Here is a 17,886-nt window from a genome sequence, read left to right on the forward strand (position 1 = left end):
ACCTCTATTATTCAGTATCAGCATATTCAGCTGTTAAACCCTCTTATACCCAGGCAAAAGCTTTGCAGAGCAGGATAGTTTACTAGTCTGCATCACACAGAAAGCTCTAGAAAGATTAAGATAGCTTAAACCATTCAAAGTTGACATGAAAAGAAGAATTGATTAATTCTGGAGTAATATTAAGCAGTCCCCAGTTTTCATTTGCATTGAAAGTTAATTTAAAGGAGGGGAAGAAAGGCAAGTTCACCTATTTCAGCCTTAAGCACAGGCTACTAATATTACTGTTCACGCAGAAGGTTGGAAATAAATTTTATACTGTCCATTTACAATTTCTTGAAAGTAAGCTCCATTAGGAAAATAAAGCACATTTTAAAAAGCTAGTCATCAAAAGTGGAACTGTAAAGCAAAGAAATTAGATGCAAGTACACTGGATAAAAAATTAACCACTGCAGAGACAGCCAGTAAAAAGCTTTTCGCCTGGATCCTCCCAGAATCACTCCCCATCCAACTCACTGCTTTTGCGTGTTTTTCGTGTTAAATATTTCAAAAGCCTGGAAAGCTGTGAGACCAAAGGAGCCCCATGCTGCTGGATGTAGCACTCCATGAGAGGATTTTTTTATTCTTCCCTCCATAGCAAAACTCCCTCTGGCAGCGATGTGGTATGGGCAATTCTACACTAATTAATACTAAATCAAATATGATGGAAAACAGGAAAACAGCCCCGGTCCACCCCACCTGCTTGATCAATCTCTGCCTCAACTTCCAGCTTCAGATAGACATCCTCCAGCGTCGTCATGGAAACGCCATAGGTGATAACACCCAAATGGGAGTGAGTGTCGAGGTCAGAAAACAAGCCTAGAGACAGAAGCGAAACATATTGGTTGCCCTGGAACAGGATCACACCATCTCCTGAGAAATCTTCGAGCACGTCAGAGGCATCCCTAAAGCCTTCTGCGTGGTAGAAGAAAAAAGCAGGTAACGTGTAAAACACGGTTGCTTAATTACAAAGACGCAGGTCGTGGCTTGAGAACAAGGTTGGGTTTTTGCTCCTTTTAGCACAAAACTTCAACCTCTGTGGTCAGGTATGGGAAATGTGGCATGTTCTCCCAAAGCTGTAGTGTTTATGAAAACCAGCTCAGCATCCTAAAGCTCCTGGGCTCAGAGCTGCCTCCTGCCTGGCTGCGAGAGCCCCTCTCCTGGAAACATCACACGGGGACCACAGGACAGCTCATCCTACCTAGAGCCCTGCCCAGGCACAAAGAGATTTTACAAATAAAACCACTAAGTAATTTTACATATTTTTTTTTATATATACATATAAAATAAATACCCAGATCTCTAAAGCCAGCTTAACTGGGCAGGAGATCCTGGACAGCATGCATAGCTTGAAGACCAAAATGATGCTCAGAGTAAGAGCACTTATTAGCACCTTGGGATAAAACACACTCTTGGGCTCCTGCCAGCCCTACGAAGTGAAGGACCTGACAAAATGAGGAGTTTCAGAGCCAAGGTCACACTGAAGGGAAATGCAAATGTGTAAAATGGGAAGAGCAGCTGGATACTTGACGATGTTCATCAGATCTCCGCAATTTCTTCTGCCCCAGTAGCTGAGGCATATTCCTAACCTCAGCTTCTCCTTAAAATAGTTCAGGGAATTGACTCAATCTTGCATAAAGATGCCTGTTTCTCCAAAAGTACATGCAATGGCTGCTAAAGGTAAATCTAATAAATTATTAACTGGTTAAATGCAACGGGGAAAAAAGCATTTATGAAATATGAGCCGCATCCACATCAGTATTGATTCTCTCTTAGCTTTCCACATAGTGCAAAGGACACACTGTTTCTTCCATTTTCTCCTGGGAGGTGAACGAGGAGCCTCGTGTAGGACTCATCAGATAATTGCTGCCATCTAGTGAAACCAACACATCTCTTCCATGCTTCCTCTCACCAGTGAATTTTAAAGCAGCGACGTGATGCTCTTTGCAGCTCACGACAAGGGCGATTAATTTTTGTAGGACTTGGGGCTTTCTGGCTTCCCACCGGAGGCCAGCCTTGCTCATTAAAACGCTCTGCAATAAGATGATGCTTTTGCAGGACAAGGGGATTCTTGGACAAAAGGGGCTTTTCACCCTTCTGCTAGAGGCATCTCCCCAGCACTTTCGGGTCCCCAAATCCCTCGTAACATACCACAGCCCCGTTGGAGGGAGCAACAAGGTCCTCGCTTGCCTGGGAAAGACCTTGCTGAACGACCATCAGCCCAGTCACAGCCAAAGAGTGAATATGTATAAAACCACATAAACGCAGAAGCGGCAATTTAACAAGAATCGCAGGCTACAGCCCCGCTCGACGGCTTTCTCTTTTACAGCCGTTCGACCCCGCAGGCACAACAAAAACGTCGATACCTGCGAACTTGTCCATGTCCTTGAGCGGCAGGGTGTACACGAGCTGCTCGTCGTTCTCTTGGATCAGGCTGGCTGCAGGTATGTGCTGCCTGATCAGCGAGGTTGTAGCCTCCGTGTTGCAATAGGCATCGATGTGCATACTAAGAAAACGCACAAGAAATTGAGTTTTTAAAGCTTGCTTTTCTCCTTACACCCGCATCAGAACGATCAGCCGGCAGAGCAGCAAACATTCACTATGAAGATGATAAAAGGATCTTTTTGGGGGGCAAGGGGTGCTGCCTTATAGATTTCAAAAGAAAGCAATAAAAAAAGATACACTATGTCACATAACAGATACCACACAGAAAGAATACCTCAAGCGGTAGCCAATTCCCCATTTGCTTTTGAGAAAGAGAGAAGATCCGAGGCATTTTAACATCCCTTGAGAAATCACAGCTTTACGATCTGGAAACAAAAATCAAGAAGGCCCTTTGAATCAGAAGATTGTCAATTTGCTCCAAAAACCACCTAGATATTTCAAATAAAGGTGTTATTCCGCCGTTAGAGAAGCATCACTTTTGCTCTATAGCGACTGTCCCTCATGGATTGGGTACCCAGGGGCTGGCGGCAGGACTCACCGGCGAGGATATCTGCCTCATCCATGAAGTGGGTACTGAAAACGGTCACGCGATTGGCTTTTCTGTTTTTCAGGAGATTCCAGACGATGTGCCGCGAACACGGATCCATACCCGCCGTCGGCTCATCCAGCAGTAAAACCTTTGCGCAAAACCAAGAAGCGTTTGCAAAGCCATATCCACGTGGAAGGTACTGACCTCAGGAAATCCTACTTAAGTAACAGATATAGGAATTTTTGTTTGCAGCCTGCTAGTTAGTCCTCTAAAACGTACAGGAAACATCCTAGAGTAAGCAAGGCAGCTATCGTCACTATGATTTGAATAAATTCATCTCCTGTTGTGACAAATGGAAAAACCATATAGTATGTTAATGCCATAATCCGTTTTATGCTGTTTCTAATACAATTAAGTTTAGCTATGGATTCACTCCTTCTATGAAGGGATAGTTAAATATACACACGTGCTTTTAAAATCCCAGTGAACTGTCACGTGCATCATTTTTAAATACAGATCTAAAAGCAGTCCCCATTCTTACAGGCCAGAAAAAATAGATCCGTAACACAAAAGAGCTCTCCGGCTCCATCCTTGCTCCAAGTGCCTGGATAGCTTTGCATGGAAAATCTCCGACAGGTTCACTGTTGGGGGCTAAATGTTACCTGCTGGAAACGGCATAAAACTTGTCACGCTGTTTCTTTCACAAAGAGATCAAATCCAGAGCTACTGCAATTACCGAAGCCATTAACATCCTCAAGCGTGAAGGTTGAGCTGTTGAAGTGATTTTAATCGTTTAAACCATAAACGAAGAAAAAAAGAGCGACAGATGCTCCAAGTAACAATTTCTGCGTCTTATGTATTATTATATGCGTTAGTCGGGTTTGACAAGAGACATCGACCCTTGGGTGTATTGGTGACACCAAGTCGGGGACCCCTCCATCACACTCACCTTCGGGTTCCCGAGAACAGCAACTCCCACCGACAGCCGCCTTTTCTGGCCCCCGCTTAATTTTTTAGCTTGATTATCTCTGATAGGCTGCATATCCAAATCCAACAACACTTTCTGCACCTTTAAAATGCAAGAAACGCATTCATTGTTAAAAAAAGCTATAATTTTTTTTAACCACGTTATTAACAATTAACATTCAAATTAACCGTTCCTAATTCACAGCGTATTCTGTATCTGAACCGTGCACCCTGCTAGCGAACCTGTACATCCAGACCAGGGTCTTAAGCTCCAGCAAACCTGAGGAAGTTAAAAGGTGTCCATGCCTGAGCACAAATGCTAGGATTTAAAATGTTTCATGAGCATTTTAAGTTTCCTAGGAAAATTTAACAGTTTGTCTGTGTAAAAACATCTGTCGGTAGTCTGCCTCCTTGTCTGTTATGCTGTAAAGCAACATTCCCCTGCAAACTCATCTTCAGGAAACATCTGTACAATGCAAGGCTATGTTGCCCTGCAGGTTAAAAATGAACACAGAAGACAGGATCTGTGCCCAGCTGACCCACCTCTTGTATCAAATCATTCTGAGGGATTCCTTTAATTGCAGCAAATATGGAGAGATTCTCCTCCACAGTTAATATATCAAAGTGTATGTCGGACTGAGGGCACACCCCTGCTATTTGTCGCACTTCAAGCATTTCATCGATTTCGGAGACTTTGTGCCCATAGACAGAGACGAACCCTAAAAAACCAAGAAAAAAAAAGCCAGGAGCAATCAACTGAGAGGTTTTTTTACAGCCAGAGAGCAGCACGGACATGAAAGTGTGCTCTTTAGCTCACATGCTAAAGTGGCCTCTTTCAGACATTATCCAGAGCAAAATTTCGGGCATCCAGAAATAGCCATAAAGGTGAAAAGCTTTGGTTTTCAAAAGCAGGGTACTCAAAATCTCCTAACACCGGAGAAGCTCACCGTCCGTCGGCGGACACAGCCCGCAAAGGATGTTCATCAGCGTCGTCTTCCCGGTCCCGCTGTGCCCGAGCAGAGCCGTGATCTGACCTTCATAGATGTCGAAGGATAAATCTGGTCCCCGAGGCAGGCACGAGAGAAAGAGGAGACGTTAGCGATGCGCCCGCGGCACCTGGAGCCGGCTCCTACCCCAGAGGTAAATTCAAATACTGACATATGGGGTATGCATTTAACTTTTTGCTCGAAGGGACGCCCTACCTCCACGTCCCGGCGCGGCACCGGACCGCGGGGCTGGGACAGTCCCCGTGCCGGCTGTGGGGTGGCCACATTTAAAAGCCACCCAGGGAAAAGGAGATGAAAAGATCAAGGAGATGGGGCAGGGAAGATCACATCGCTGTCGACACAGGCGGAGGAGGAATAACGGGGGTGATGCCAGCAGGCTTTCTTTAGTGATGGAAGGGCTCATCTTTTTGGGGTACCGTTTTTAAACAAGATTACTGCCAAAGCGGTAAGAGAAGACACGCACAAGCACATCTGGCATTCATGCTCCAATGTCCCACCCCGCTAAAAGAAACCAAAAAGCCCCAACTGAAACACAAAAGATCACTCAACAATTCAGCTATTGCTCCTCTGCATCTGATAAGCAGCTAAAAAGCTAAAATGTTCTTACTTCTGAGAGCCTCCACAGTTTCCCCCTTTTTCCTGAATGTTTTCTGAACACAGCTGATTCTGAAAGAAGACATGTCATTTTATAAACTATTTTAGGACCTTTATATGTCATTTTGAATGATCAACACTCGGCAACAGTCACAGGACGACCATATGGAAGTGGCACTAGACACGTTAACAACCCACAGAGGCAAGTCAAGAGACAGGGCATCTTGTCGCAGAACTTAGTCCGTCTCCACCCTGGTACCAAAAAGCTTTTTCTGGTCACCTTCTAAGGTATTTTCTACGATGACAGACTGAATTATTTCAAATCTGTGTTTCTTTCACACGGTAGCACAAGGCACTAGAGGTTTCCCAAGCTAGAAAAGGGAATGGCTACTCCCCAGTAATTTCACAATACTCGGAGAATACCGTTGAGAAGACTCAACAGACATGATATGGAAAAGAGGTATTAGTAGAATAGACCCCAAAGATGTGATTACTGACAGCTCTTGATCAAAATTAGGCAAAAGAAAGCAGGTATCTTTCTCTCCAAGAAAGGTAAAAACCTGCCTTCCAGCCCCACGTTTTTTCAAAATGAAAAAAACCCAACCAGTTTATCTGAAGGCACCATGTGAAGGATGGGTTTTGCAAGCCTGGCTACCCTGAAAATGAGGATGGAGAGGGGGTTACAGGTGTGAATAGAGGGGAGGAGAATGGGGTATGAAAGAAAACAAAACCTGTACATGTAAAGACGACAAGACAGTGCGAAAATGATGGAGAGCTGGTGGAGGGGTGCTATGGAAAGAGTCCAGGGTGGATGAATAAAGCAAAAATGGCCACAATGTTCTCATGTGAACATCAGGATTAAAACTGGACCCTTCAACTTATGGCAGATGCCCGAAGAGACATGGAAAGCGCGGACAACGCCAGACTTATTCTGGTCACTAAGCTCAAATATTTATTTGAGACCAGTGGAGCCAACCAGGAGGAGTGAAGACGCAGAGTTCCCCAACTCACGTCAGGCTACGTCATTGGGAAATGATGGAAACAAGGGCTAGAAGGAAGATACTGAAAATAATATCTGAGACACACTAAAAATACATGAGAGTCCAGATGCAAGACAACAGGTGACACAAAATGCAATGCGAAACTTGAGAGCACGGCCATCTATTTTTCAGTTTTGTTTTACCCTCCTAGATACGGCAGCCGGGTAAAACCACCACAAAGTTGTTCTCTGGTCTATGGAGAACACAATGGCCTTCACACAAACCCAGAATTCAGCTTTTTCTCCTCAAATGTGCGTTACCAGAAACTAAACCCTCCCAGAAGAGTAGGCGTTTCAACATCTGCAACCGCTTACGCCTCTTGCGGCCTCAGCGAAACTGAGGGAATGGAAAACCGGCCGGTTTTGACAGGACTCCAACTGAAGGAATACAATCCACAAACAAACCCTTTCTTTAAGCCCAGTGTTTTATCCTTGGAGAGCATCCATGTCGTTGATGATGGGGCTTCATTGCAAATGGAAACTAGTCGTGCCGCGTGTGTGCGGAGAACTCCCTGCAATGCATACCATATGCTATTTGAATCCCAATGACTGGAGAAACAAGAGCGATTTTCAAATTACACCCCAAAATGTCAGGGACCCAGCTTGATCTGCTCATCTGCATGCGAGGCAGAGCAGGAATCGTACCTGATGGCTTCTTTCCCCTGAAATTCCGAAGGCACGGGCTCGACGATCTCACTGAAACTTAAACTGCCATTGATGCTGCTCTCGTACAACTCCTTGTAATTTTTTCTGCGCTTTGACCAAAACGAGGGCTTCATAAAGAAAAATGGCGTGCGGCGTAGTCCAAACTCCCCTGGACAGTAAAGGGGAAAAGACAACTTCTTAACAGTAACTACAGATATTCCTCAGCTCCGGGGTTTTAGCTATAAAAGCCCTGAGCTATCCTGCTAAAGGTTTAGGGGCCAGCCCACACCCCCATCCTGGAGGGATTTCATCAGCCAAATTTACTTTATCCGCATCGAAGCCACGGTTCCCATCGACACCGCTAGCACGTTCCAGTTTTGCTCAGTATTTAACTACATGGGCAAATCTCTTTCGATGCAAGAGAAACCCCCAGTGCTGAAAGAACAGTTGACTTAAACACAGGCACCATAAATCCAGAGAGATCAGAGGAAAGGGAGTCGAAGGGCTTAACCAGGCATTAGTCGCAAGATTAACAACTTAGATTCTGCGTTTCACGTTAAACTACTGCCGTCACAGGGAAAGGTCTGGAACGGGCAGAGTAGTCTTTAATTTTCAACCCTGGAAGAAGAGCAAATTGCAAAGGCTGAGCCACTAGTTAACCCGGTACAGAAGCTTTTCCTCTAGAAAGAGGGGAAAAATGTTTAGCTGGCGTACCTAAGGGCCATCAATTCTAAATATGCAAATACCCCCCCCCATATCTCGGTTTTAATAGAATATAAATTATTTCAGCCAAAATTATTCTGAGTCACAGCATGAAATATATTTGTAAACAGCACCATCTCCTTTCTCCACCGTTGAAATTAAGCCAGAAATGCCACCCAGCTCCACCAGCCACGTCAACCTGGGGGGCTCAGGACTTCAGGAATGGGGTGACGCTAGCGCAGTTCAGTTCCATTTTTCTCATGAACGTACCTGGCATAACCTGATCAAGGTAGATGGCCACAAGCAGATAAAATATGCTATCCAACACCAACAAAATAAGAGAGATAAAGAGCGGGTAAGGACCGTGATTTAGATTTGAAAATGTTGCACCATCTTCATAATCTTCTAGATGCATGACCTGCCAACAAACACAGATAAATGGAGCTGTTACACACCAGCACTGTACCAGCCTGGAAAGATGTGACAGCATGGTGCAAAATTTAGCAACAACAACAAAAAAAATTAATGAAAAAGTGACTGAGATCACAGCAACAAACACGAAGAATAACAGTTGCTTGATGGTGTGCTGTATTTTACTTGATATTAAATTGCCACAGGAAGCTATTAAAATAGGCATTTTTCCCCACCATCATCAGTTTATTAAAAAAAATTAAAATATATATTTATTTATGTCAAGACCTATTTGAAAACGATGCAAGACAAACGAGCGCGATGAGGTTGCAGTCGGAGGAGTAGCAGGTTATTTACCTGTGCGACACCGATCAAGAAGCTGCACTGACACAAGGGGCTGAGAATCCAAACGAAAGATTTGGGGAAATCTTCCAGCAGGACAATATTAAGGCCCACAAAACCAAAAGCCAGCGTCGCCAAGAACTCCACTATACCCACGTGCTTTGACTTTTTAAATAGAGGTGTCAGCATAAGTGCAAAGAAAACCTAAGAACAAATTAAAAAAAATACAAGAAGGTACTATGTTAAAAAAAATTAATGATACAGGGTATAGAAAAACTAAAGCAGAAAGACCACAGCTTCAATCATATCATTTTCCTGGTATAGTCACCACAGTATTCCCCACGTCCCACACTTCCCTTACAAAGAGACCACCGGGAGGGACAGATTTCCCTAAGATGCCAGGTGACAAAGCACAGAAAAAAATTATAACAGAAAAATAAGGAGCCATATGGCTGAGAGTGCATATGCACCCTGGTTAGTACACCTTCTGTAAATGATAGACAGTAAACAAATAACTATTTCTGCATTGGTTGCTTATGAACTCAGACAAGTGATTTGATGTATAAATTAATTCTCTGACCTTTAAAGAGGATTTTAACATTATGCTGTATAGTAACGACAAATGTTTAGAAGGGGGCATGGGTTTGGACTTCAAAACAGCAGTGTTTTCAGTTCAAAGACAGATGATTATCATAAAATCATAGAATGGTTTGGCTTGGAAGGGACCTTAAAGATTATCTAGTTCCAAGCCCCATCCAACCCGGCCGTGAACACTTCCAGGGATGGGGCATCCACAACTTCTCTGGGCAACCTGTTCCAGTGCCTCACCACCCTCACGACAAATAATTTCTTCCTTATACATAATGTAAATCCTACCCTCTTTCAGTTTAAAAATCATTACCCCTTGTCCTATTATAAACTCAGATATTTCAGTAAGGAAAGATACTTCTCATAGTGACAGTTGAGACCTGTACACCATCCCAAACCAGAGGCACACCACAGGGATGGGATGGCTGAATTCAAGGAGACCAGGAATACTTACTGAAGAGATTCCGTACAGGAAAAAAAGGAGAAATATCACAAAGGCACTGCTCTGGGGAAAGAGGGAAGAGGCCGTCGCAATCACCGCCATAAGAATGGACATGACAAAAATCAGGCTCATGTAGAGCAGCACCCAAGAAAGCCTGAGAGCAAAAGGGGGAGAAAAGAGAACAGAAATCAGTCAACGAATTCATAGCCTGAACTATTCACACACAAAAATAGCTAAAACTTCCATTCTTTAATATTCCAGACAGCTGCACCAAAGGACAAGCTTGCAACAAAACAAGAGCCCCCAAATAAAAAGAGCTCTTGTAAACATCCCTGTAAATGTTCTAGCCATTAGAGCACACACATCAATACCCATGGCATCAAAAAGAAACACAATTAGATGATTCATGGTGGTTGTTTTTTTTTTTTTTTAACTTGCATAATTAATTCCATGGCATATCCAAAAGAGGGTAACTGAGTAGTAGGTTTCAATAATTAAAGAAATTCTATTTAAAATTTAATACATTAGTCATTCCAGTAGCTGGGCAGGGTAATAAAATCCTTTTCTTTTTAAAAACAGAGCTGCAAGTCTGTGAGCAATTCTGACCTCAGGAAACAAGGGCGGTTTGTGTACAGGTAGTAAAAAGTGACACAGCTTCCTCAGAAACAAATTTCCGAGTTATATTCAGTGGCGGATCAAAGCTGCATTACCAGCGTGCCTTTGCAGATCGCTCCTATTCCACCCTGGGAAAAGTAAAATCATTTTCCCCAGACCAGAGTTACTCAAATGCTGCTGCGTGAGGGGCGAGTGGGGACAGCGGGTGAAGGACTCAGCTGAATTAAGATTTATCCCCAAGGACATACCGCAAACAAACAGAACTGACTGCCAGAAAAGAGCTTGGGAACAGAAATAAGACAAAAGCAACCAGAAAAAAAAAAATAACCCAGAGAACCCCGGCTGGCTGTTACGGTGCAGCAGGGAAAGATGCTAAAAAGCTGTCGGGCGCTGCGGCGAAGGGCAAAGCTAAACCCGCTTTTATCTCTGCGACTATCAATGACTTCAGATTAGTACATCCTCTCATTTGGAAAAAAAAAACCCCAAAAAAACAAAAAACCAAAACACTATATTGCATAAGACAATTTCCATCATGGTAAGGAAACAAATTAAAACCTGTTGCTTAGAATACTCTGTCCTGTTAAAATTATAGAGTTAGATTCATTTAATTATACGGCGGGGAAACTGCTGCTAAGCTCTGAAGCGAGACTGCAGGTCACCTGTTGAGCCAAAAGGAGGTACTGAGCCAAAAATATTTAAAAACAAACTACATAAAAATCTCACGCATCATCACATTTAATCCCTCTAAGTCTGGTGTAACTTTACATGCACAAAAATGCAAGTGTTACTCTGGTATTCACTTATTAAAACATACCTATTTTCATGGTACTGCAAGTATCTCTGTGTTACATTTTACAGAGTATCTCACTTTTCAACTGTTTTCACTTAATGACACTGAAAACAATTAAAAACTGGAGGATGGGATAGAGTTGTTTTCCTAGAAAGTGTTATTATTTTATATTTCTTTATATATTTTGTATTTCTTATATAAAGAATGCGTTACACCAAACACTCACATACCAAAAGGCAGTGTCATGAAGTCCCAATATTTTTAAGAATTCCTTCAACTTCCTCTCCTTTTCTGCCACAATATGAATTGCCAAATAATACCCAAATGGTGAAAAAGCGATCACCAGGTAAATTAAAATGATCGCACGAGGAAAATTATCTATTTCCACCACTGCAGCCTCTCCCATGACCATTGCTCTCGTCAATTCAAGTTGTTCCCAAACCGACTGATTAGTCTTCAGCTAAAAGGAAAAGAAGGAAAAGTTATTTTTGCATCCCTCAGCCCGGTCTCCATCCCTGCTGACGGAGAGATCTGGAGACCCTGAAACCTTACTGTCCCCAAATCCCAGCCCAAAAGCACAGATATTGGAGAATATCTAAACACCTGGAGATAAAACGAACAATTTTGCAACTCCTATCACCTAAAAAGATGAGACTTGCTCTCACCGCGAGCGGCATGACGGGAGAGCAATAGGGAAAAGGGCATTGCTGACAAATACTGACAATAAAATAGTCAGGCAAATTCTGCAGCCCCTTTTGGTACAGCATCTTAAATAGCATTTTGGGGCGAGCGCTGTCAAGCCTTCGTGTTTTGACGACTGCTGTGATGTATGGTTCAGGCTCGTTTGGACACAAACGAAGACAAACGTCCGCGTTATTCAACGGACAAGAACGCTTCTGCACAAAATACGGCAAAACACACACGAAACATTCTGCCTTTTCACTGGATTCAAGCTAATTTTTGATATAGCATTTTACACAATTAACAGACAACAGCACAAAACCAGTCAGAGCCAAGGCAGTCCACGGATTTGAACCTCCTTGGTTTTATTCTGTTATTTTTTCAGATTTACCTGTATAATTGCAGCATCGATGCAGGCTTGCAGAGCCGTAAACCCTGAGCTCCAGTACGTTACCGATTCGCATCCCTTCCGCAGGTTGGAACAACTGGCTGCAGAATAAAGCAAAGCATTTTAAAATGCAAAAAGCCAGAGTTACAGCTGTCCTATCCCCAATGTAAAGATGGTGCAGCTTAAGGCGATCCCTTATAAATGGTGGAAAAAACTTCCACAAACCAATATATGCACCACCAGGCCAAAAAGGAAAAAGAGGGCGTGATTTTTCAGCTTATCCCCTTACAGAGTACATATAAAAGTGTGCGCATTTACCTCTCGATTCCATATAAATGGAAGACATAGCGACCGAATCGGGAAACCTCAGCTGGTAGGACATGGCATCATTGAACACTACACCCACAAAGTTTGAGCGTTTAAAAGCACTAGCCTCTTGCAGCTCCTCTTCGCTTAAATACTCCTCTGTGATGATGCCTGGGAGAGAGAAGAAATTATCATGTTGCTTTAGGTATCAGCACAGCAGGAAGAAAAACTGTGCGACAGTTTTAAAAAAGCATCATGTTAATCATTAATATTTGTTTGGTTTTAGATATATATAGATATAGAGATATATATATATATGGCTATATTTTTGTGCCAGTGAAGGAAGTATTCTGAACAGAAACCTGGAGTGTTGCTCAGTAGCAGGGTGGGGAATTCAAATTTACCCCCAAGTCTTCCCCTTTTCCCCCCATTTTTTGCTGCTCCAACAGCTTCTGTGCCCCAATCCTCTGCCGGCTACTCGTGAGTTTATTCTCCAGCACCAGCACTTTTCTTGTACAGGGCAGATTAACCAGTGCAGAGGGCTAAATATATGAAAAAAAATGGTATTTTGCCACCAGCTTCAGCAGAGGATGCGGGGCACCCGTAAGGAAAATGCGGACGCCGGGCTGGGTTGTTTCTCCGCAGTACCTTTGAAGCACGCATACCACAAGGAAGAGAATCAAAGATACCAAACTAAAAATACATCAGAGTGGTTTTGGAGAGATAAGTGCCCGCTAGATGTGTGAGCTGTGTAGGCAAAGCACTTTAAAAAAAAAAAAAAAAAAAAAAAGAAAAAAAAGAAAACTCGCTTTCAAAAGAAGAGGTGACACTGTTAATGGGAATCAGCACATTAAAAAAAATAATTTAAAAATGTTGTTTTGATAGTAACAACAGGATAGAAAACACAACCTAAAATATCTGCAGGACAACATCATTTCCTGAATTTGCCCCAGGATGTCACAGGACAAGTATTAATTAGCCCTAGAGCTGTTCAGGGGCAATTTGTACTTTGCATTTGTGTCCTGCCAAAACCTTTCCTGCAGCCACATAACACTTGTTGGCTGCGACAGGAGAATGGGAACCACTTTGAGATGGCAGTGCCAGAACATCTGCCAACCAAGCAAAAAAACCGCCTTCACAGTCTGTTCTCTATCTGCGATGGAAAACAAATGCTTTTATTTTTCCTATCAGCAGCAGCGACAGCGAGCTCCCTCTTCAAACACAAGCCACGGCATGAGATATACTGAGAAAAACAAAATGCTCAGGTTCTGAATACCATCTTCGAAGTTATCAAAAGCCACTTTCTTCATGATTTCTCGTGCCATTCGGGTTGGCGGCGTGTACCCGATGACAAAATTCACCAGCATGGAGGTATCCAGAGTGCCGAGGTTGGTGTTGGCGACCTCGCCGTATTTTCTGTGCGGGTGCATCATGCTCATCAGAATCAGCCAAAACAAGAAAAAGAGTGGGAAAAGGACCTCCTGTGCACAGAAAGAAAGAAATACAAAAACTTCAAAGAGCAGTCGTAGGAACGAGAATTTCCAAAAATTTATCTTAGTTACATGAAGCTTAAAAGAGGGACTGTGAGTCTGACTACTTGACTGTAAAGCTCCCCGCATGTTTTCAACGCAACAGTAATTTTAATGCCAAATCCTTCTCTGGCGCTGAAGCAGGATTTTAATCGCATGCGTTGGTAACCTAAGAAGCCATTTTAAGGTATAAAGGGATAATTTCTACATGCTTTAAAGATCAGCACACTTACGCTATTTGGAAAGCAGCAGAACACGAAGCATGAACCATTAAACAAGTCTAGCCAAGCTTTGTACTGTCTCTTCTTCACCCCAAAATTCATCTTAAAGAATCATACGCATCACCTATGCACAGGGCTAAACTGTTAGAAAAGATAAAAATCTTCTGGAGAGGTCTAATCCCATTATACTGCTCAGTTACAGGTGCAGAAGTTTTTAGAAGTGCACTAAGATTGCAATATTAATTCATGGATATTTTCTGGGTAATGCCTTACACATTAGGATACATTTTCAACCAAAGAATCACAAAATACCTTCTGAAAAAGCCTATTTCAACCTAAAATTCAGAGCAGACCTTGCAGCTTCAGAAACATTATAATAAAACTGAGCAGTGCCTCTGACTCAGGAGCTACTTAAATGCAGAATAACTGCAGACATGAAGGCAGCAGTAAACAAGCCCTCCGCTTACCTGAACGCTGCTTTTTTTAGTCCTACATTTAATAAGACAGTTCTTGAATAAGAGAGCTCTGGTTTGTCTCCATACTCCTGCTTCTCTTGGAGCTGCTGGTGCCATTTTTCAAGCCTAGTTTGTTTAAGGAAAAAAAAAACCCACAAACAAAACCAAATCCATATGAAATGACAAAACAATTTAAAAAGCAAAAGCCAGGCAGTTGCAGGATTCAGTATCTCATATTTTTCTATTTTCATATAAAGTTTTCATTTTCAATTTTTCATATTTTTAATGCCTTCCTATATATATATATGCTAGATGCCAGTTACATGAAGAAATTGCTAGTACTCATTTACAATGAGAGAGCTGGGGAAAGCGGCTGGGGAAAGCCTCGGGATGTCACCCGAGCAATCTTCCACCCAAAGGCAGGACCAGCTCTACGCCAGCTCACAAGACTCGAGCTAACCTGGGCTTATTTTCATTTTGCTACGTATAAACTACGAACCAAAGTATTTATCTCGGAGCGCAATTCCCGTGCCCATCACATGGGCTCAGGGCAGCCAGCCAGCCCCACGCATCCGAAACCACGAGCCATCTCACCCCAGGCAAACTGTTCAATTTACCGCGAGTAGCCCCTTTTCATTCTGGAGCAGATCCAGCAGCACTTATTTTCATTATTTTTTACCTTTTCATTAAGCCAGCTGCACAGCACAGTAGTGCTGAAGATAATCTTTTTTTGCGGGGGGTAAAAAAAAAAAAAAAAAAAGTAAATTAAAATTGAAAATGCTCTTCCAGGAGACAGCATCCCATTCCACCAGGACGTACCTGGCGAGGGACGGCAGGCTGGGGAACCACCAGGTTTCTATCCCCGGTTTTGCTGCCTGAGGTTCGAAGTCCCCGGTCAATCTACATCTCTCTCCGTTTCTTCACCTGTGAAGTTAAATATAATCGTGAGCTGCTGGGCAGAGACAGCGTGAGAACTCGCGTGGGTCTTCACCCCACCAAACCCTTCCAGCCCCTCGACCGCTCCGGCCGAAAGTCCCACCTGCAGCAACACCTGCATGCCACTGAGTTGTTTCTCAACATTTCACCCAAAAGACAGCGCAGATTTTAAGAATCTATCCGTAGTCCAGATTTTACAGCTACCGACACTTATTCAAAAAGCGAACTGATGGCTTTGGGGACTGCGTATTCAGAGCAGGACCTGGTTTCTCTGTTATCTGTCAGACAACACATGGCTCAAGCTTCCTTCCCCAGCTGTATTTTAATATGGAAATCTATTTTTGGAGCACAGACATCAACTAAAGAAACACATGAGGTTGCTCAGATGTCAGGACCGCCGCTACGAGCTCAGCTTGAAGAACTTCAAATACACAAACTGCTCCTAGAGAGACAGCTCTGTGGGAGCCTGCGTTTTCTCTGAGCGTAGGAGGGAAGAGAGGAGGGGAAAGGTGCCTGCGAGGAACCAAACCCACAGCTCACGGCTTCCTCCGGTGGGTGTCGGGGTCCCCCGGGGGACAGCGACCCCCTGCAGGGACACGCAGCGCGAGGACCCGCGTGGGACACGGCTGCATGTCACTGAAAAGCAAACCTTGGGAAGAGATCCCACCTAGAGCCTGGAGTGCTTCCGATCAAGTCCCATCGAATCTACTTCAAAAATGGAAAAAAAAAAAAAAAAATTAAAAAAAAATTCCTTTGATTAAAAAAACCAACCAACCACAAAACGCTTAAACATCAACCTATGCTAACAACTAATTCTTGCAGAAAAAAAACCCGCATACAACTCCTCTGGATATTTTCGAGCAAGAAATGCCTCGAAATGACAGCAGAGTGTTTTAAAAATAATCAAGAGCAGCAGCTATTGCTTACAGGTTGTAAAAAATAACACGCTTCTCCCCTCTGCCCACAGCGTGCCCCGTTAAGAGCTTGTGCTTCTGCTGTTTGCGTTCAGGAGCAGATTTCGAGAGCACTCACAAGAGGAGAAGCTCGGTCGAGATCCTTGCTGAACGCTACATGACTGCATTAAACCCCTTCCCTCACATTCCTCTGTTTTACTGAAATCCAGAAAACAGGCAAAGCTGATTTAATCGGATTCAATCACTAATGCCAGTTACTGTTTCTTTAATTATTTTCTATGCAGTTATAAAAAACTGAAACAGTAATACTTCCACATCTTCACTAGAACATTTCCATGCTTTGATTTACATCACCTAGGTTGGAGGAAGGGTCACTTTAAGAACATTAATTAATTTCTTGATACCTGCCATCTCCCCATAGGCTAATGAAGCTACATAACGCACAATTAAGAACACTGAAGAAGCATCACCTGAACGGTGAAAAATTGTATCCGGGGGAAAAAAAAAAAACCCAAACCCTCCTAGAAACTCCAGATGAAAAAACATGAACCTGTAGGCTGAACAGAAAAAGAAGCGGCCAAGACATTTATTTGCATAATACCAGACAAAATGAAAATACTCTTAACCTGTGAAAGTCCCCCACGATTTAGCCTCTTCCTTCTGATCTGGTACTGACAGAAGTGGCTGAAACACAACTATTTGTGGGCTTCTCGATCAAAGCAAGCTCAAGGAAATTAATTTCTTTTTGTGCTTTAATTCCACATCAGAGATGCTAGTGCTTTTTATGGGGGGGGGGGGAGAATAACAATCAGATGATACTCAGGAAAACCTCCCTCGCTCCCCCAGCCATCAACCTGACAATGGTCAGTTTATGTAATTTTTATGCTGCATGTTAGGTTTCCCTTGGGTTTTAAGCTAAAAAAACCTGCTGTCTGTGTGTGAGCCTCAGCTAAATGAGCTGTGGCTTGAGGGAAAAACCCCAACTTATCAGTGAACAACACCTGCAGAAAGATAAGAAAAATAAGGTTATTGATCCTGCTGCAAGAAGACGGCAGCCTAAACGCTCCTTAAGAAAAACTCTCAAGCGCTTCTTACTGCGCCTGAATTATTGAAGCGAAATGATTTACTGAGGCATTTTTAAAACCGGGCTGGATTTTCTCCCTTCCCTGAATCCCAAGGGAAACCAGCCGCGCCTGGGGCTGACGAGCACCACGGAGCGCGGCATCTGCAGAACGAACCCTCCGACCTCCTCCGCGTTTCGCTGCAGGAGAACGAAATAACACCAACCGGCACCCAAAAACCCGG

General features: G+C 43.3%; 1 protein-coding gene across 1 annotated transcript in view; it reads right to left on the minus strand.

The window, feature by feature from the left end:
- Positions 1-17,886, minus strand: part of ABCA5 (ATP binding cassette subfamily A member 5) — a 33,844-nt gene that overhangs the window by 15,512 nt on the left and 446 nt on the right. Inside the window, exons 2-19 of the mRNA XM_069799365.1 lie at positions 15,551-15,655; positions 14,744-14,857; positions 13,803-14,007; positions 12,539-12,697; positions 12,224-12,321; positions 11,382-11,611; positions 9,759-9,900; positions 8,732-8,920; positions 8,234-8,381; positions 7,262-7,430; positions 5,591-5,649; positions 4,924-5,034; positions 4,520-4,695; positions 3,960-4,079; positions 3,020-3,158; positions 2,756-2,846; positions 2,403-2,542; positions 736-855 (exon numbers count right to left, since the gene is read on the minus strand). Of these exons, the coding sequence (XP_069655466.1) occupies positions 736-855; positions 2,403-2,542; positions 2,756-2,846; positions 3,020-3,158; positions 3,960-4,079; positions 4,520-4,695; positions 4,924-5,034; positions 5,591-5,649; positions 7,262-7,430; positions 8,234-8,381; positions 8,732-8,920; positions 9,759-9,900; positions 11,382-11,611; positions 12,224-12,321; positions 12,539-12,697; positions 13,803-14,007; positions 14,744-14,848 (2,401 nt within the window). The 5' untranslated portion in view covers positions 14,849-14,857; positions 15,551-15,655. The remainder of the gene's footprint in view (positions 1-735; positions 856-2,402; positions 2,543-2,755; positions 2,847-3,019; positions 3,159-3,959; positions 4,080-4,519; positions 4,696-4,923; positions 5,035-5,590; positions 5,650-7,261; positions 7,431-8,233; positions 8,382-8,731; positions 8,921-9,758; positions 9,901-11,381; positions 11,612-12,223; positions 12,322-12,538; positions 12,698-13,802; positions 14,008-14,743; positions 14,858-15,550; positions 15,656-17,886) is intronic.

The sequence above is a fragment of the Haliaeetus albicilla genome, chromosome 12, assembly GCF_947461875.1.
Source record: "Haliaeetus albicilla chromosome 12, bHalAlb1.1, whole genome shotgun sequence".
Classification (NCBI taxonomy): Eukaryota; Metazoa; Chordata; class Aves; order Accipitriformes; family Accipitridae; genus Haliaeetus; species Haliaeetus albicilla.